General features: G+C 33.6%; 2 protein-coding genes across 4 annotated transcripts; both read left to right on the top strand.

Annotated features, from left to right (window-relative positions):
• Positions 1-1625: 1625 nt before the first annotated feature.
• LOC126814492 (protein-L-histidine N-pros-methyltransferase) lies at positions 1626-10534 on the top strand. 2 transcript variants are annotated; one of them, XM_050539665.2, is made up of 7 exons: positions 1626-1722; positions 1926-2043; positions 5980-6170; positions 6372-6472; positions 6651-6759; positions 6917-7101; positions 8397-10534. In XM_050539665.2, exons 2-7 carry the CDS (start codon positions 1942-1944, stop codon positions 8609-8611), a joined length of 903 nt encoding a protein of 300 aa, XP_050395622.1. In that variant the 5' UTR covers positions 1626-1722; positions 1926-1941; the 3' UTR covers positions 8612-10534. The 2 variants fall into 2 exon arrangements, with proteins under 2 accessions (XP_050395622.1, XP_050395621.1); XM_050539664.2 differs by having other exon boundaries at positions 1638-2043.
• A 2922-nt stretch (positions 10535-13456) lies between these two features.
• On the top strand, positions 13457-20597 carry LOC126814495 (uncharacterized). 2 transcript variants are annotated; one of them, XM_050539668.2, is made up of 8 exons: positions 13457-13644; positions 14649-14726; positions 15102-15314; positions 16170-16304; positions 17536-17596; positions 18248-18315; positions 19369-19463; positions 20133-20597. In XM_050539668.2, the coding sequence occupies exons 1-8, from the start codon at positions 13618-13620 to the stop codon at positions 20254-20256; spliced, it is 801 nt and encodes a 266-aa protein (XP_050395625.1). In that variant the 5' UTR covers positions 13457-13617; the 3' UTR covers positions 20257-20597. The 2 variants fall into 2 exon arrangements, with proteins under 2 accessions (XP_050395625.1, XP_050395626.1); XM_050539669.2 differs by having other exon boundaries at positions 13460-13560.
• Positions 20598-21715: the final 1118 nt, after the last annotated feature.

Raw genomic sequence — 21715 nt, 5'->3', positions numbered from 1 at the left:
CTAGTCCTTTATCCCTTTCGTGATGAGGCAAAACTGGAGAATATACGCTGCGGATCGTTTTCTTGACTCTATCAATAAAGAATTTGCCTATATAAAAGATAAATAAGGGGGAGCATATGGATCTTTTAGAGAGTGCTTACAATCGGTCAATCTAATTAAGAGGCCAATTTTGTATTATCTAGTCCTTTATCCCTTTAGCGATGAGGCAAAACTGAAGAATATACGCTGCGGATCGTTTTCCGGACTCTATCAATAAAGAATTTTCCTACTCCTTTAACGGGGGTTAGATGGCCGAATGTTTAGCACGTGCGTGCTGTATCATAAGGTCTGTCATTGAGTCAACTGGCGTGGTTTCGATTCCCCGCTGCTACGTGACAGGGAGTAGGGTCGCCTGTCCAACCTCGTGGGTTTTCTCCGGGTCCTCCAGTTTCCTCCCACTGCTGAAGACCCCTTATACACGTGCAAGCGAATTATTAAAATAAAATTGAACCATGTGTTAGTCTCGAAATGACCTAGTTTGTGTCGTGTGGACGTTAAAGTACATTTCTCTTTCTCTCTCTTCTAGTACTACTTTCAGAGCGGCGTGCTATTCCCAAACCGGGCAAATGAAGACAGTCGTAGAGATAAACCCGCAATAATAAAGTAATTTTGATTAGCTTTTGCTCCCCGGAGGCGGCACGATGCCACCAAAATGGGTTCACTTATCACTATCACTATAATTTGGTATTATTTATTTTTCTGCCGTGCAAAGAAAGGACACCTGATGCCACTTCCCTTGGTAAACGACATAACTAAGTATAGACTGTTGTACTTTACATTTCCACCACTGGGTCGGTTCTACTGGCTTAACCTTGGTGGCAATGTTTTCTTCTATCCAGGAGTTTCAGCTTCTGGAATCTCGATCTTAATTATCGCTCCAGTGTACTACTACTAACTAGTATTCCGTCGCCCATTATATTATAATAGCAGGTTATAAAAAAAGGGTGAGATTTTATGGCCACTATCAGCCACCATAGTCTACAGTTGTATCTATTAATTAGTATTCTTAAAGAAACTGTTCGCTCAAAAATTACGAGGCCTGTACTTGGAGAGACATAGGTCTACTAATACAATTAAAGGACAATATTGATGTCATTCATTATCACATACGTGATATAACTGGTTAAGCACTTTCCAAATATAATTTTAACACAAAGATCATTGGGCCGATAAATGCGTTGTGGGGCTTTTAAGAAAGGGAAGTGACGAACGCAAAAGGAAAACACTTTCGGTCTTCGAAGGAATATTAGTGAGCAGAAAGTCGCCCGTGAATCTGTTATCACTCATCAATTCAGTTAGTTATATATAGAAGGGTAGCTCGACGTGTTTTCCTTTTGCGTTCGTCACTTCCCTTTCTTGAAAGCTTCATAACACATCTCGTCACTTCCCTCTCTTAAAAGCCCCACAACGCATTTATCGGCGCAATGATCTTTGTGTTAAAATTATATTTGGAACGTGTTTAACCAGTTCCATATCACATATGTGATAATGACTGACACCGATATTGTCCTTTAATAGTTTGTCCAGAATCCTAGCCCAAACGCATGCGCTTTTTGAGACAAGGCGTATTGAGAGACGATGTTAGCCGAATGCGACATGTCCGGCGAAGTATTCCGGAAATAACATAAATTTGTAAACATTGTACACATGGCTATTATTATAGTGACTTCTTTTATTTTCACGGTATTTAAATGTGTTTTCTGAAAGACATCAGGACTACATTAGAAATATAATCATACTTCGTGATCCTCATAGATCTATATTGATTCAATGCACTTTATTGCTTTCAATCAAAATCTGTGTCCTAAAATCAAAGGAATAACATTCCAAACATTCTTATCTGTTATTGTTTTAATACTTTTATTTGATTTTTGTTTGTTTGAAAGAACCAAAAGTTATGTAATGGGTGAATGGACAGGACGCAGATTTCGATCTCCATTAGCTAGAACAGTTTATTACAAACTATTAGATGATCAACGACACAGAGAAGATACACACCCATACGTAAATAGTTATTCAAATACTTTTTTGCCATTTCTGTGATAGCAACTTCATTTTTGTTGACTAATAAATACTATAGACATAAGTTCCTTGAATGACATTTAGAAGTAGAAGTATAATATTCATAATAACACAACTTTATGGATTTACTACTTCTTGGTTTATTACATGCAACGTTTCAATACTCTTACAGGTATCTTTATCAAGCAATGATCAATAATGAATAACAACTCTACATTTATAGTACATCCATGAGTAAGAACCATTTAACAATAAAAACATAACATTAATTAAGACTATAACAACAAACATTTCCCCTTTGAGTATGGCTTTACCATTTTTCTTCAATCTAAGGTGTTAAAAGTGGGGATTGAAGCCACCGCCTAAGCTAAAATGCAATCAAAACCCATTAACCACACCTTCAAATATTTAATATGACTAATTTCAATACATTATGCATAATTAGTTAGGTTGAACCCACCCCCTCTTGCTCATACATTTACCATATTATTATATAGAAAATTTTTTAATTATTGTTCCAATAGAACAAATAAATAAGTTATAGTAGCCCTTATAAATAATAGTTCCACTGATAAATAAAATTTTTAATTTCCACTCCACTGATACGAATAATAACTTATAGATCCACTCCACTGATAACAATTATATTAATTTTACTTCACTGATAATTGATACTTATGGTATCCTATTGTATAATACTTATAAATAGTTCCAATAATAGATAATAACTTGCTTAACAAAATAATTAATTCCATACATTAGAAATGGCTCTTCCATTGTCTTTATTCATTTTTGGTTTTTGTCTTCGGATTTCTAATGCTTCCCACAAAACTCTTTTCTTCCATACTTTAATATTTTTGGTAAGCACATTGGTGTTGTCCCATTCTATGTTATGGGTAGGATTGTTTATAATATGTTCGGCTACTGCAGATTTGTTTGGTTCCATACGTCTAGTTGCTGCTTTGTGTTCTTTGAGTCTCACTGATAATGGTCGGCATGTTTCGCCTATGTAAATGGATTTGCAATCGCATTGGATCTGGTAAACTATACCCTTTGGGTCCACTGTTGGTATTTTTGTTCTCCCATGGGCGTTGATAAGTGATTTTAATGATATCCCCCCACTAAATGTTACATCTATTTGCAATCTAGTTAGTAATCTTTTAATTTTATAACTTGTTGGGCCTATAAATGGAATGTTGATATGAATTGGAGCCTTTTCTTTACCTGTCACGTTTGGGGCTTTGTTCAGTTTTTCTGTGGTACTATGAATAACTTTTTTGACAAATTCTAATGGGTAGTTGTTGTTTTTGGTTAGAGATTCAGTAATATGTTCAATTTCTTCTTCAATTTTGTCATCAGTGCAAATATTGTGAGCTCTTCTGGTAAGTATCGAAACTATTCCTGCCTTGGTTGTTGTTGGGTGGGCTGAAGTGAAATTAATGTATTGATCTGTGTGAGTCGGTTTTCTATACACTTTTGTAGTTAATTTATCATCATTTCTATCAATTAGGATGTCCAAAAAGGGTAGTTGTTTATTATTTTCTTCTTCAACTGTAAATTGTATTCGGGGATGGATTGAGTTGAGGTGGTGGAGTAGTAGTTGGTGATCTTCCTCTTCCTTCATAACAACAAACACATCGTCCACTTTCCTAAGCCAAATACTAGGTTGGAATGGGGATACTATCAGGGCATTTTGCTCAAAGGCTGTCATATATATTTCGGTGATAACTGGACTTATTGGTGATCCCATTGGTAAACCATGGATTTGTTCAAACACTTCATCTTTCCAAGTAAAATATGTAGATGTAATACATAATTGTAATAATTTCATTATACTATCCGGACTTATGCTGGTATTGAGGTTTGTTGTTTGACTTTGGATTTTCGATCTCACACAGTTTAAGGCTTCATCGATTGGTATGCTGGTAAATAGGTCCACTACATCATAACTGATCAGTTTTCCTAGTTGTGATTGTCTCTCTATTTTACCTCGAAGTTCTTTGCTGTCTTTAATGTATGATTCTGCTGACTTTCCTAATTCTGATAGTGCGTTTGATAGGTATCTGGCTGTGTTGTAGAATACAGTTCCTCTAGAGCAAATCAGTAATCTAACTTTGACCGGGTTCTTATGTATTTTGACCTGAGCTTTGGCATATGGCGTTGATGGGTGCGAGATATTGAGCTTTTCATATGTTTCAGGATCGATCTCACCTGATTCTTTAAGTATCTTTAAGGTGGCTTTTAGTTTCCGATCTAGTTTTTGGGTTGGATCTTTAGGTAACTTTTTATAGGTTGTTGTATCTGACAGGGTTTGGGACACCATTATTTCTAATTGATCTGTATCCATAATCACTGTTGCTTTCCCTTTATCTGCTGGTACAATAGATATTTCTTTATTGTCTTTTAATTCTTTGATGGCCTTAATTTCGTTTTTAGTTAGGTTTGGTTTTTGATTGATAGGTTTCACAAGTAAATTTTTAATTTGGTGTCTAGTAAAATCAATGTTACCACCCGGGGCCAGCTTTTGTAGTCCTTGTTCTATCTGCGTTATGAATGATTCTTTAGGTACTTTTGCTGTAGTTGGGATAAACTTTAACCCTTTTGCTAGTAGCGCGGTTTGTGGTTCTGTTAAGTTGGTAGAAGATAAATTCACAACTGTTCTCTTAACGTAATCTTTGACATTTTTATCATCTGGCTTATTCTTGTTCTTTTCACCTCTACTGATGAAACTTAATCTATTAAATTTATTTTGGTGCCGGCTTTTAATTTGGTTACTCTGTTTCGTATCTGCTTTCTGTTGCATAGATAAAAGGCTATCTAAGTGGTCATTTTGTAAAATATGTTCTAGTATGTGTCTAGTATCACTCTCTTTCACAATCAGTTCTTGCTTGTTCTTTCGGTTATATGCAATTCTTTCTAAAACTAATTTGCTACTTGCTTTTCTTAGTATCTTATTAGCTGTTGCAGACTGAATAGGAGAAGTGATCCGTAACCCATTGGGAATAATGTTGTTGTCGCGACATCTTAGTAAAAAAGTCAAATTGTTATTTGTCTTACACAGTTTGTTATGCACAGTTTTAAACACATTAATAATCCTATTTGTCTCATCACCATAATGATGTTTGATAAGTTCCTTGAATGACATTTAGAAGTAGAGGTATAATATTCATAATAACACAACTTTATGGATTTACTACTTCTTGGTTTATTACATGCAACGTTTCAATACTCTTACAGGTATCTTTATCAAGCAATGATCAAACGTTGCATGTAATAAACCAAGAAGTAGTAAATCCATAAAGTTGTGTTATTATGAATACTATAGACATAGTATAATAGTTCAAAGTACCGTATCTATTAATGTCCTTTCTTTTGTCAAAGGTTATTTATCAATTTTTTTTTCTACAAAATGAATTATCATTATAAGTTATTCTGGTTAATATTATTTCAGATGACTTAAAATTAATTCGATTCTTTTTAAAATGCGTGGAATTTCAAGGATGTGATATAGATTTAACATTAACGTATTTATATATCGCCTAAACACCAAATGAATGGTTCCAAAGGCGCATGTAAGAGATCCACCATTTATCCAAAGTGTATATTGGAACAAATAAGTTATTGAGTCTTTGTTTGAATGTCAATTGATTCAGAGTTCTTCAGTTTGCTATTAGTATTCAATGAGATTGAATTCCATAATTTAGGTGCAGAGAATGGGAAGAATCGTTTACTCATTTGAATGTTGGATATTGGGATGACAAGAAGGTTTTTATCTTCTGAACAGAGAGATTGACAGTAATGTGGCTTTGATATAAATTCTGTTATGTAGTCTGGGGCAAAACTTTGTAATGCTAATCTACAGTAACAAGAGTTTTGTAGAATCTTTATTAGTAATAATAATATATGTTTTATTTTCAGTGGTATCGGTTTGAAGTGGATAAAATACCAGAAGAGTTGAAAGATAAATTTATGCCTTGTCATCAGGACACAGAAACCAGTTTGTTTCTCGAAAATTGTTATGAAAAATCAGATTATATATTTACACAGTTATATTTCTCAATGGCTCGTTCAGTTCTCAGTTGGTTTATGTCACCAACATCAATCAATGGGTAGGCTTTTAATACAATAATATTTCTTAGTTTGAAAATAATTTTTTTGAAAGAACAATTCTCCGAAATTAATGTACAGTAAGTTCACTTCAGCATGAATCAGATACATAAGTTAGATTTAAGCTTAATTGTTAAATATAAAGCTTTTCTTTATTTATAAAAAACAGACTCTGCATTATAATTGATTTTGTGTATTTTCAGATGGCTAGATAGAGGTTCTATGTTTATATTTTCACAAAATCAGATTAAAGATTTACTCAACATTACAGATGACTGGAGAGCAGAGAACTTCCTTGATTTAGGTAATTTATTTTAATTAGCTATAACTGTACACTCTTGTCCAATCTGAAGTTTACCTTTGAGAAAAAAAAAAATATATAAAGATATAGAAACTATTTGCGTTTCTCAAGAATATGTTTTACATTTGTGTAACTGTAAAAATTTAAATTTCATGTAATTAACTTCTGATTTCTGTTATAGGTGCTGGCGATGGGAAAATAACACAGAAATTATCACATTTATTTAATCAGGTTTATGCAACAGAAGCTTCTAATGTTATGATTAAAAGATTAAAAGAAAGAAATTTCAGGTAAATTAAAAAGCCTCACACATATCAGTTCTCTGGGTTATATGTGTATCAAACATGGAATAACGATTTCATAATTCATATATGCTAGGTTGTTGACAGAAAAGCTGTATCTTCATCATGCAGTGTTTTTAAAATTCTATAATGTTGTAATTTTCAGTGTTTTAGATATTGATGCCTGGGACAATGGAAATATAACATATGATTTGATTGGTTGTTTAAACCTTTTGGATAGATGTGATAAACCAATTAGTATTCTTCACTCGATTAAAAAGTCCTTGAGAAAAGGTGGAGGTCGTGCCTTAGTAGCTGTGGTTTTACCATTTTCATCATATGTTGAAGAAGGTTAGTATTAAATTGTGATAAATCTTAAAAAAGTTTCAAAAAAAAGGATGAATACCATTAAAGAATTGCAACTAAATAATAATTTATATTATTGGCATTGATGGACTTAGAAAATTGTGTTGCGACAATGTTGTAAGATAAGTATACATTAATATAAATGAATAGTGATAGATTGTAGACATGTAAATACAACATTCACATACATTTTTGAATAGTTCGGAACTTTGTGTTTATCTATGTAATGATCTCATAATTATTTTTACTGGGTAATGTTTAAATATTGATAGTATTATACCATTTGGTCAGAACATAATATAATATATGATTTATAACACTGCATGGAACGGTGTGATATGGTATGCAAATATTCCACATAATTGATGTGTATATAAAATGACCATACAGTAATGTGTATTGAGCTATCAACACTATTTGAATGTGAAATATGCTTAATCAATTTTGTGTATTGAGCTATAAACACTGCTTGAATGGGAATTGTGCTTTGGGTATAGTGTATTCAAAAATGTTTATTTAGGATTTATGACTTTATCCCCTGTAAAGTAACTAACATCTAGACCAGCATATATCATTGAACATTAATTAGCACCTTTTGTGTATTAATTATACAATAAATAAAATACCTGTACATTTATACAAAAGGGGGGGGGGGGTGGTGGTCTAGTGCAGTGGTTCTCAACCTTTTTTTGCCAACGGCACACCTTGGAACACATGAAAAAAATAGCGGCACACCTGGCTAACTATATATGAAAAATATTTGAATTTTGCAAAATAAAAACATGGTATACAACCGTCAGATTAGTCATAGACACATAGAATGACTCAAACTAAATAAAGAAAAACACAGCTTTGAACTTAATTTATTGCAGTCATTTGAATTTCATCAGTTAAATAGCGGGCTTCTTTAGTGAGAAATTTTTTAAGTGTGCCGTTCAAAATTTAGCGGCACACTGGTTGAGAATCACTGGTCTATTGGTCTAGAGTGTCACGCTTCGACCTCTAGGTGACTGCTCTCCTCTGTTGCTTGGAGTTGTGGTTTTGATCCCTGGTGCGAGCGTTTATGGCTTGGAGATAGGGATGTCTTCTCAACTTCGTGGGTTTACTCCAGGTGCTCCGGTTTCTCCCACAGGAAAGACGCATGCGCTAAGATAATAATAATAAAAAAATGAAAGTAAGACAACTTGTCTGCGATATCACCTTCGCTGGAAGCGGACGTTTAACCCTAAGTACAACAACAAGTTTATACAAAAGAAAAATGATCCTTTTTTCTATTAAAGGATCTTCAGATCACCAACCAACAGAAAAAATTCATGTTGAAGGAAGTAGTTTTGAAGAACAAGCTACCAGTTTAATTAAACATGTGTTTGAACCAGCAGGTTTTAATGTGGACAAATTTACACGAGTACCGTATCTTTGTGAAGGAGATATGGGTAAATCGTTCTATGTATTAGATGATGCTCTCTTTGTGCTTTCACCAAAAGTTACAAGTTAACGAAACAATGCTGCTTTATAGAAGATAATTATAAAATGTATTAATTTTTGAAATACAAATATATTTTTATGTATTTATTTATAGAGCGGTAGCCCAGGGGGTGTCAACCTAGCTGGAAAGTGTACCAACTTTCTCCTATGAATGACCACTGCCAGACAGTTTGTGTGGTGGGTTACCCCGAACAGACACGCCCTAAAATGCCACGGCCCCCAACTAGGATAGTTTAACGGGCACTGTGTCAGAGTGTTTTTGTAATACCTGAAGATGTACGGTACACTGCTGTACGATTTTCATGTGATACACTTTGGAGCTAATCTAACTAGTTGGGGGGCATGGCATTTTGGGCGTGGAATACCACGCCCACCAGATATACATGCATTGATACCATATAGGAGAAAATTGGTACACTTTTCAGCTAGGTTGACCCCCCCTGGGCTATTATTTGGGAGAACATATGACACTTTAATTTGAGATTTTCACCTACTAAAAAGAACATTCCTATAATTATTAGCAATATTGATGTATTCTTTAGTTTCTACAAAATAATATTGTATGATAATGGCATATTGAATACTGACAAGATTTTATAGTGCCTTACATTTATTTATGAGATAAATATTACCCTAATCGAGGGTTGATATGTGAAGGACAATAGGACAAAATTAAGAAAACAAGCCATAAGTTGCACGTGCATTACATTTTAGTAACCACGTGTTCACAAACTGGTATTCATTTTGCGCAATGTTGTTAAACGATTTGAAGGACAAACTGATCCAAGCAAGTCAGTATGAGTATGTAGAAATTATGGTTGAAAAAGAAAATGTAGATTCTGACAGTGAATTATTTAAAGCTAGTCAAAGTGCAGAATTTATGCAGAAAATATTTAACAAGGATTTAATGTACTCGGATATTTTGGATTTTGAGGAAGTTACAAATGATAAGTTACAAGATGTCACTGAATGTGCCAATAATGCCGTGCCCATAAATACCTTACCCAGAAATCAGTGGGCTATGAACTGTTTTAACAGTTGGTCAGTGTATTGGAATCATAAACATGATAGTGAGCAAAAAATCCTGTTTGCGCTGGAAGATATGAGTATTTAAGATCTTATTTTTTGGATATCTACATTTGACTGGGAAGTAAGCAAAATATAATGATGAATATTACCCACCGAATTCCGTATTTAGTTATGGGAATAGTTTCACATTTAAAGATTTTTGAATAAAACTGATGTGGAGAGTTTGGACAAGTTCTTGATGGTCAGATGAAAAGAGAGAGAGAGAGAGAGAGAGAGAGAGAGAGAGAGAGAGGGTTTAATGTCTAATGTCCACTTGACACAAACTAGGTCATTTCGGGACTAATGCATGGTTCAATTTTATTTCAATAATTTGTTTGCGCGTATGGGTCTTTAGCAGTGGGCGGAAACCGGAGGACCTGGAGAAAACCCACGATGTTGGACAGACGACCCTACTCCCTGTGACGTACAACCGAGGAATCGAAACCACGCCAGTCATGTGAAGAAACTAAGTAACATGGGCCTAACAAAGTTCATCCTCCGAATCGTTTGACAACATTGTACAAAAAGGTGAATAAAATGTTAAAAGAAAGAATTTGTGATATCAGATATCACCCTCTGATGACATCACAACAGGTTGATACGTTTCATAACAACATGCATGGGAGATCAAAGCAAATAACATCCCAAGGTGTGTAAGTGTATATATTATAATCATGTAAAATTTGTAAATTCTCATGTGTTTTAATTTAGCATAATAGAAAACCTGCATTTGTGATTTTGAAAATATACTTTTTCTTATATCCTTGAAAAATGATTAATATTATATTTCAATACCTCGATTGATGTATTCTTATTTATCGTACAGTTTGTGATCTTTATAAGAAATAAAGAGTCTACTAGCAGACATGGTCTTATCTGTTGCTTTGTTTTCATACAGTTTGGTATAGTCTCTACGGCAGATTTACTATCAACAGTAGAAACTTAAAATGATTTCCCCAAGAAATTACAAGGGCTGGCTGAAAAGTTCTAAGCCTATCTGTGAAAGACCTTTACAAAGTTGATGGTTTCCATTTATTTGTCTACATAGTCCCCTTTGAGGTGTAGGCCTACACACTTTTGCCAACGATGTTGCAAGGCCTGGATGCCGGTCAGGAGGAAGAAATTTTCTTCAGCCCCTAAAAAAAAGTCATCATTGCTAGAAAAATGATGATTGGCATGTTATGTATCTGTGTTGGGGTTAGTCCTTTTTTCAGTTCAACTTGCAGGTACTTGATGACTGCCCTATGCAATTTTGTCCATTTCTGATGATTTCAATGGGTAGGTTCACAAGATGGTCTGGTACGAAGACAATAATAACACCACAGTTGCAGTTCTTATGTCTATGATTCATTCAATAGTAAGTGCAAGAGGACTGCACCACACATAATTTACACAAAAACAAATCTATGGACAAGACACAATACGAAGAAATCACAAACAAATTAACATAAAAATTTAAGTGAATAAATCCGGGGGCTAGCCGTAAGCGTCCACTGCGCTGTACAGTCCCAGGCCTGTAGTAACACAGACTTCACTCATATTTGAAAACAATCAGGAATATAACCCAGAGAAACCATTGTGTACTGCCAGCATGAGTCATAATCTGCTATATGTTACAAGAAATATGAATGTAAACATATTCAAAATTGAAGTAAAATTTTTACCTATACAGGTAACCATATCGGTTAATTGTATAAAAGAAAACAGGTAGTCTAAGTTAAGTGAGAAAACATTTTTAGTATTCAATAGAATTGAGGTATATTATGTTCCATTTACCACAAAAACAGAGTAAAAAACAAACAAAGCTGAATGCAAAGAGGCAAGTGAAGAAATGTAAAAAGTCTCGAAAGACAGCCGTCTGCTGACTGAATGATGTTCGGCTGACTGAATGATGTGACGGAAAAGCGGTAGGTTGCTAATGAATTTAATGATGTCAGAGTTTGAAAAATGTAATAAAAACCTCAATAAATAGGGCGATAATCCAGATAACATAACGCCAAATGGTTAATAAGCTATCGAATTAGGAACTAATTGGAATTATTCAGCAATGTAATTGCACAAAATATAATACGTAAACCCTTACAAGAAATGCAAAACAGGTACCGGTATGCTGAAGAAATAATACTATCAACGAGCATTTATATGGGCCCTAAAGGCATAAAATAAGGGCGATAATCCAGATAGGATTAGGAAACTACAGAACATTTAGAATAAATATTGAATTGGATCATTATCCAATATGTAGTCGGTAATATACTTATAAGAAATGTAAAACTTGGTATGTTGAAGAAATGGAAGTTTCAAAATTTCTTTTAAAATACGTAATTGTGTACCATCTTTGGCAGTGCACTTAAAATAAAGAGATTTAATATTCTAGAAAGAAATAGTTCTTTATCGTTACATTTATAAAAAACACCATATAGCGTAGTATATGGTATGTTACTATAAATTGAGGGGTATTTTACTACTCCTAATCCAAATTTGTCCGTTTTGCCGAAAATACCGACATTAAATTTTTTGTTAATTATTTTAATATCCAGGTCAAGAACAGATGGATTTATAGTGCCAGAATTTTCTTTATTTAATATAAGTTCTGGGGGTTATATTTCACTTTTATATTTGTTGAAAGTTCCGTTATCATTGATAGGTGTTATGTCATCAATGTATCGGAAGGTATAGTTTAGGCTTTTAGCTACATTGTAATCAGTTTTTCGTTTATGATCCTGAAAGCAGAATTCATATTTATATGTGTGTTTGCCATAAATGGGGCGGGGTCAGTTCCCACCGGTAAACAAATAGTTTGCTGTATTATCTGATCCCCAACCTCAAATATGGCATTGTCAATGAGAAAATGTATAATGTTTTGAAATTTTTCTTTATGAAAAACTACAGTGTCAGCATTGCGACGTTTCATCTTCTGGCCAGTAGCCATCAGGTTTCTGCCTTTCCCGAAAGCTCCATTAAAAGCTTTATATCCACAAACCAATCCAAATTATCTTTAAGATCTGAATGTTGAAACATATTATAGTATACAAAGTAGAAAAATCAAACGTTTCTATTGTTTTTGCATTAATTTTTGATTGATTTTGTCTAAAGTGACTAAAGTTTCTACGATGGGTTTATTTTTGTCAATTAAAAAAAACTATTTTTTGTCAATTATAAAAAAAAACTATTAACGCAAAGTGTTCTGCATCAAATGGCATGTTGGGTTTGGCATAGTTTAAGCCCTTTGGTAATTGTTTTAGCCAAAGGTTTTGTTTGGCAGTTGCTGGAGGATATTATGTATCTGATTTGTATTTGCAGTTGGTGGAAAAAGTTTGTTTAAACCCAATTGATCTATCCTTTTCAGGTTTAGAACTTTTCAGCCAGCCCATCGTCTGTGGGCAGATCGAGACGGCCCTTACAAATTTCAATATTTTTACTTATATATACGATCTTTTTTCCAAAATTGACCACCACAAAGATCAGCATATAATATAAACAGTAGTCTGAGTATCGAGAATCATGTTTTGATGATGCATTTTGGATGTTATCGCACGATACTGGATCCTCCCGATCTGAGAAATATCTTTGATTTTTTCCTTGTTTATACCCACAATTCTAACCCTAACCCTTCAGAATAATTTTAGCCACAATCCACCGTTGTTACAGCATCAAGTTGTACGTTTGACATGCAATTTATAAACTATTGTGCGCGATGATCATGTACGATATCCCAGAATTTATTGTAAAAGGGCGACAACTATATTTAGAACTTTAGTACCTAAATGGATTTGCCTCCCTTAAATCACCGAAACAGCTTAATCAAGGGAAGTGAACTCCATTTAATATCTGAATGGGCCACGATCAACAAAGGCTTCTTTAGGGTGTGCTTTTCATAAGCTGCAAAATGTGTGTCTTTATAAATTAAATAATGATTTAGTTATAGATATAGGTCAATCTATTAATATGTATTATATTGCATTTTTATTTTTGGTAAGCATATAGCCTCTAACTCAATATCATCCAAAACCTTCGACATTGAAAACACGAATGAATTATTTGTCATTATGTCAATTGTTTATATTCATTGATGGTGTTGTGATCTTACCGGGAAAAGATGGGCTTCGGATGTCCAATATTTAAGACAGAATAAACATTTTACTATTGCGTTTCAGCGCAATTTGTAGCACGCGAATCGAAGAACGAGGTTAGACATTTCCACAAGTCATGTCAAACAGTGACCCCATATTCTTATCTGGAGAGCATGCCAATAAATAATCGGTGTAGACTGGAATAACCAGACGCAGAGATTGCCATTTGATTGAGACTTCTGGCGTTTTTCGCGAAACATGCTTTGAAATTAGAGTAAAAACGGAAACGATTGAATGTAAATCAGTTTTTATACATTCATCATATTACATTATCATATATATACGTTAAGACCCATTTGTGTCAATTTGTAGGTCCCAAATACTAGCGATTTATTAGCTCCTTTAAGTATAGATGGACAAGAGAATTATATTCAGAATTTTATTACTACTGATTTACTTTCCCTGCCCAGATTCTATAGTATGGGCAAGGGAGGGGGGGGGAAAGATTATTGTCACATTTTCAAAAAAATTTCTTATGCACAGGGGGAGAGAACTACCCCGGACCCTTCAATCGAGAGACAGGGACTCTTACCCGGACACGCTCAGGGGAATACAGCTGGCTGACTGCCCCCAGCTGCTTTGAACAATTCAAATGTTTTAAAATTTCTGTTAGAGAAGAGGTTATTATATCATTTTACAACGTTATGGAATTATAGCAATACATTGTTATTGTATAGTAAAGAGAGGTAGGCTACATTCCTATTGATTTGCAAAATATACCGGTATTGGACTTGTGGAAGATGAATTAGTTTTTATTTACCCATAGTTTCTTTACAATGAACTACATACCAGTATGGCGGTATTGTTTTATAAAATGTAAACTAAGATTAAACTTTCTATTTGTAGGTGGTGATTAGGCCACTTGAAGCCAATAATAGATGCAGTAGGCAGAAATCTAGAATTGTCAGAAATGTAATTAATTCTGTAAGTATATCAGTACGGTTCCATACCTGAAAATATGATTAGTACATCTGTGATATTTGAGTAGACCATACTGCTCAGTGGTCAATAATATGTACCTCTATCGTTTATGGACTGGCATTGGAGGCAGGAATTTAGTTTAGGTTTTGTTATTGTTATGCGTCTCAACTTCTTATGTTGTTTTGTTCAAACTTTCTCATAATTTCCAAAGTAACACCAATTTGTAACTTACATTTTATACTGCCACCTCGATACTATAGCTACTCTAGCTACTTGTGGGAGTATGCTTCATTGCCTAGCAAATAATGACACCTAATGTTTGAAAGAATGGATAAACTAAAAGCAAAATTTGTAAGAGTATGTTTCTCTCCCTTTTAGAAAATGGTGCTACCTTTTGAATTACTGGATGCAGAACTGCCAATATCATGTCCATTACACCCACATAGAGATATGTATAGAATACAAGAAGATAATAAAATTATGGAATCAATGAGTAAATGGACCTGTAATTATTGTGGCAAGGCCTTTGTTGGCGAAGAATTTGTGGATAAACATTTTGATAATCGTCATATGAATGAAATAGTAGCAAAAGTAAGTTCCTTGATTTACCATGTAGGGGTTGGGTGGCTGAGTGGTTTAATGCATTCATTGTTTGTAAGTCACGTGTTTGATTCCGTGTCTGTACGTGACCAGGAGCGGGGACTCATAGGTTTTCTCTGGGTACCGCCGACTTCTAAAGATCCCAGTGCACAAGCAAATCATTGAAATAAGAATATACCATGTCCATATGTTAGCACCGAAATAACCTCTCTGAATTACCAAATGCATGCAAGACATATTTGAAAAAATTACTTGGTTGTTTTTCTTTTTGTGGTATATAAATAATTTCGGGAAAAAGACTGCAAGTAGTTCAACAAGGGTCTGCCATGAAATGGGAACAGTACATAATAATACATAACTATAATCATAGCTCGCCTGCTCTTCTTATTAGTTTCTGTATCTAATCAGATTGGCTTTAAAATGATTCTTCCTTGCCTGTCCAACTGTGTGGCAGTGAGCTAACACTTTTGATTAGTCACAAAACTCATCAGTTCCTGTTTTTTGAACATTGTACCAGGTTGTAATGGAAGTAAAATCATCAAAAGAAAAACGGCCTTGAAAGGCATTTTAAATGAATATACTTCCATGTCTACATGCTTGCAACAAGTCTAAGATGTAAATAATGAAGTCTAAAATACCACCCACCTCTGGAAGTGTATGAAAATATCTTAATTATGGCCATTACCAGTAATTTCAGTTTGCATATTTGAAAAAGTTTTTGTATTTGTAGTTAATTATGTCCATTATCAGTAATTTCAGTTTGGATATTTGAAGAAGTTTTTGTATTAGTAGTTAATTATGGCCATTAATTTCAATTGGAATATTATAATAGTTTTTGTTTTGTAGGAGAATATTGTATGTTTAGCAGATTATTGTGAAGTATTTAGATGTGATATTATAGCAGGTGTAAGAAAACCAGATTATTGGGATTTTGCTCTGTGTATGGAGGATGATATGAAAGAAATATTAGAGGAATGTAATGTAAGTTCAAAGGTTATTTACAGATGCATCATGTAAGAGCTAAAGATGTCTTTATTTTGGCTTCAAATGTTACATAAACTATTAAACATTTATTCACATGACAAACCAATAGGCAATAATCAACCCTCTAGACCATTGGATAGCTGAGATTTAAATGGATTAGAACAGCCACAAGATTTTAAAATATTGTCCTGATCAATTAGCAATATCTGTATATTCTTCATTTATTTATCTACCTGTATGGTTCTCATAGCATTACAATTTTCAAACTTTTTTGGGCTGTCGGAAAAGTAGAATTTAGGTTTTTAACAGGTTTGGTAGATTTTAAGTACGGCTGAAAGACTAGGGCTTCAGCCGAAAAGAAATTTTTGCATCCCTCTGCTCAGCAGGTCAGTTATACATATAAAAAAAATACATCCATATCAAGATTCAAACAATTTGAATTTAGTTTTTTTATATACTTCTTTTACTCAACCTGTGAGCCAATATAGTATATAACATGTTTTAAAATGGCAGCACATCCTTTATAAGGCCAAAACAAAAATGTCTATGTTTATGGTTACCCTACCTACCTTATCTTGTCAGCTCAAATCGCTGACCCTAAACTTGTTTTTCCTCATTTCCCAGGCCCTGTAACACATGTATGTATTTGGTTATGACCCTATGCTATATATCGTCTGCAATAGATTACCAAACAAACAACCAAGATGCCAGAACCAATAAGACCAGGAGAGTGATAGGCTGTCACCCTTCGTTTTCTTGCTACGGGTACTGGAAAAAATACGCTCATTCTAATTACCATCTATGAATCCTAGTCCTATATTATTATTATTGAGTATATTGCTATATAGGTTGAACAGTTCACTAGGCCTACCTTATGTATTCGACATGTTTATTTTCTTACAATAGTCTAACAAAATAAAATTTGCAGTTTACATGTTTAATTAGTGCCTGAATTGCAAACTTAATTTCAATAAGTAAGTTAGGCCTAATTTAACGTACCCGAGCAACTTATAACTTATCTGTAAGAACATTGTGAGAAACCTGTTGTATGTTATGTCACAAGAGAAAAATAACCAAAACTGATCATTTTGATAGGTGATTTGATTTCCTTGGTTGTCGACAAAGCGACGACTTGAGTGATCATATCAAATTCCCTCAAATGACTATCAGGGACTTTAATATGCAATAAGCCATATACTGGTTTTATATGAATATGTATTTATTATAGAAATTAATGGAAGACTGTATACCTAAATATATTACAGTTAATGAAACAAAACATTTTAGAGGTTTGTTGATTACACGTTTTTTTAATTTATTGGACCCTGCCTTTCTGGCAAGCAGGGGAATGTTAAAATGGGTTCATTCATCGGGTACACCTTTCTGTACACAATAACTCTGCTTCTAATTGAGGTGGAATGTTTAAACTGGGTGCAGCTGTTCATTAGGTAAATTAATTGACCGAGTTGGATAATGAGCCTTTTCTGCTAAGACTTAGCAGAAATAAGCAATTTGATTGGTCAAGATATTAGAATACAATAACATTGCTACTAATTGAGCTAGAATGATGAAACTTGGTGTACAGATTCATTACACAAATACCATGACTAAGTTTGATAATGAGGTTAAGCAGCAACAAGCAATTTTATTTTTCAACATCTAGAACACAATAACTTTGATTGTAATTGAGTGAAAAGTGATGAAACATAGTGTTATGTTTCATTACATATTACATGATCAATACCTAAGATTGATGATGAGCAAGTGAAAGTAATTAATGAGTGTCATTAGTTTATTCTGGAAATATGGTGGAAGAACTTGTTGTTAATATTATAGTTATAATAAAAATAACATCGTACCCAAATATGCAATGTTTGTGTCATTAAATCTTAGAAAATGCAGAGTTGGCTAAACAACACTCTACATTTCTATATTTTCAGATTTATTACAAGATGCTGTTTGTTCATATCTTACATGTAATAAATTCTGGGAAATTCCTAAAAAAGAGGTAAGTTTGGTGTCCACTCCAAACACAATTGATTTAATATTCTTAAATTTATAACATAAAAAAGACTCTCAGTAATGATTAAATTCATAGTACTGGTACTCCTGTACTTACTGTTTGAAAGTAATGGCTTCTCTGTTAGTGTTTTCAGAATTATCTCCTATTTTGGACTTAAAATATAAATCTAGGATTATTTCAATATACGATTCCAACATGTACACCCATGTTAATGTGGTCGTACATTGTTGTCGCCATTGTCCATCTACACTAAATTATCCCCCGGCTTTCGAAGAAAGCAGGGGACTATTAAAATACATGTAGATCTGTCTGTCCATCCCACTTTTTGGGACACAATAACTCTCCTTTTAATTGAGATAGAATGTTCAAACTTGGTGTAGGTGTTTATTAGGTGAATACCTTGGTGGAGTTCCAAGATGAGCATTTTCTGCTTAGGGTAAGCAGAGATAAGCAATTTGATTGGTTGAGGCTTTGGGACTCGATAACTTTGGTTTTAATTAAGTGAGAGTGGTAAAACTTGGTGTATAGTTTCATCACATCAATGCCTTGACTAAGTTCGATGATGAGCATTTGATTGGTCAAGATTGGAACATGACAACTCTGCTTTTAATTGAGGTAGAATGTTTAAACTTGATGTAGATGTTCATTAGGTGAATGTCTTGACTGAGTTCAATGATTAACATTTCTGGCTAAAGCTAAGCAATTTCATTGGTCGATGCTTTGGGATAAGATAACTTTGATTCTAACTGATGGAGAGTGATGAAACTTAGTGTATACTTTCACTACCAGGTACTTCAAAACCTTGCCAGAGTTTGATCGTGAACATTTTATGCTAAGACTAAGAATAGATAATCAGTTTGATTGCTCGATACTTTTGAAAAAGATAAATGTGCAATTAATATGTGTCATCTATCTATTTATTTTAGGATTTCGGCTGGAGACATCAGCCTCACTGTTGTTTTGTTTCTTTACCGATTTATCTTCTTCCTTACTTTGCCTGGCAAGCTATATTTTCAATTAATATGCACTATATTTCAGACACCTGATGGTAAAATAGCTCTATATGTAGTGATGACATTATTAATATTATTTGCTCTGTTAGTATATTATTGTGTTTTCTACCAGTTTTACTAGTAAGTATCATTCATTCAAACAGATTAATCATTCATGTAACAAATGAATGTAGAAACAAGGTGAATAATACCACCTATGATTGGTATAGTTCATTTGAAATTATTTTGAACTTGGGATTTTTTCAAATTGATCCAGTATATCATTTAATTTATCATATTACTGAATTAAGTTTCTCAATATATTAATCAAATGAATAATCAAGATATTTGTCCTAATTTGCATATCATAGAACCACTACTGTCAGTGAATATTTATGGCCATTTTGGATCCATAAATCAAGCACAAACTTCACAGAATTCAATGACATCATCATGTGAAGCATGACAATCGAAGAAGAAAAAGTCCTTCTCATTGACAATTTTGGGGTTTTTGTTCACCTTTATTTTAAATCACACCAAGAATGAATTTCTATAAATAATTATTTGTCAAAACAATTCTTCGTTTGGTTTAATTTATATTTTATATCAGAGCGAATCAGAATGGGCTAATATGATTGGCTTAAAACATGACCGTATAAATTTTGCAATCCGGAAAGTATATAGAGAGATATCCTGTTGTCTCTAAAAAATAATTGATAATTTGATAATACATGACATTTTAGTCCTTTTTTCTGTTGTAGGAGACATAACTTTATTCTTTTCCAAATTGACACATTTCTTGTTTTTCAGTACGGATACATTCAGTGATTCTATTGTATATGATCCAACTCCAAGGGGTAGACATCGTATGGTACACCCATCTTATCAGGAAGTTAGACAAAGAGCTACAGCTACAAGAGGAGGTGTAGCTTGATAAGATTTATTATTGCTGTAGTGGACATGTAAATATAACAGGTTAGAGTGACTGTGTTGGTCACCATCACTGCATATAATATCAGTTATAAATCATGTAAAAGTGAGCCATTTGTGTTGCTGCGTACAAGAATTCCAGAAAAATATAATATTTTGTGATTTTTGGAATGAAAAGCTCTATGAAGTATAAATGTGTGTGTGAAATAACGAATTTATATTTATTGATAATCGTGAAGATATAGTGGGATTTTCAAGATATATTAAAATTCATAAATCGATGTAAAACCATAAACTTCAATTTTTCATTATTCCATTTTTAAATATAAATTTCATATTTTGTAAGTTCAGTGTTTTTATTTCATTCATGGATTTTCTCTTAAAGATGCATTATGTAAGATTTAGATAAAGAACTGGCCATTCTTGCTATAATAGTTTTAAAATAGATAACGAAAACTTCATTCAAATTACATTTCTAGGATTTTCGACGAAGTTAATTAAATCATTAAATGACGATTGTATTATGTGTAGACAGTATTTAACTAACAAGCTGTTGAAGATGGAATAAAATATATTCTATTGTGTAGAAACTTTCTACATTCCTCCTAATGGCTAACCAAAGCAAGATTTAACAAGCCAACAGTGAGGCTAATGTCCCCCACCGAAATTCCAAAATAAATAGATGACACATATTAATTAATCGTAATTCATTTTTTTCAAAGTATCGAGCAATCAAACTATACACTAAGTTTCATCACTCTCTATCAGATAGAATCAAGATTGATTAGCTCTGCTTAGCTTCAGCTCGAAATGTTAATCATTGAACTCAGTCAAGACATTCACCTAATGAACATCTACATCAAGTTTAAACGTTCTACCTCAATTAAAAGCAGAATTGTTATGTTCCAAAGTCTTGACGAATTAAATTGCTTATTGCTCCTTAGCCTAAGCAGAAAATTCTCACCATCGAACTTAGTCAAGGTAATGATATAATGAATCTATATTTAGAGTTTCATCGCTCTCACTTCATTATAACCAAAGTTATCGTGCCCCAAAGTATCAACCAATTAGATTGCTTATCTCTGCTTATCATAAGCAGAAAATCCTCATCTTCCAATCAAATTGCTTATCACTCTGCTTACCCTGAGCAGAATATGCTCATTATCGAAATTAGTCAAGGTATTGATGTAATGAAACTATATATATACACCAAGTGTGACAAAAAGTGTGACGGACAGACGGACGGACGGACAGACGAACCCATTTTAATAGTCCCCTGCTTTCTTCGAAAGGCTGGGGACAAAAAGATCTTGTTCACTCTGGCTTATATGGATACAAAAGTATAACAAACCTTTGTTAGCTATACAAAGTACCTAAATATAAAGTGGTATCAGTTGTGCTGAAAAGACTAGGCATACCTTGTGCAAAACACCTGTTACTACTTAAGGTAACCTCAGCCTCAG

This window comes from Patella vulgata, chromosome 3 (assembly GCF_932274485.2).
Source record: "Patella vulgata chromosome 3, xgPatVulg1.2, whole genome shotgun sequence".
Classification (NCBI taxonomy): Eukaryota; Metazoa; Mollusca; class Gastropoda; family Patellidae; genus Patella; species Patella vulgata.
The sequence above is the reverse complement of the archived record's forward strand: the minus strand, read 5'-3'. Positions and strand labels throughout refer to the sequence as shown.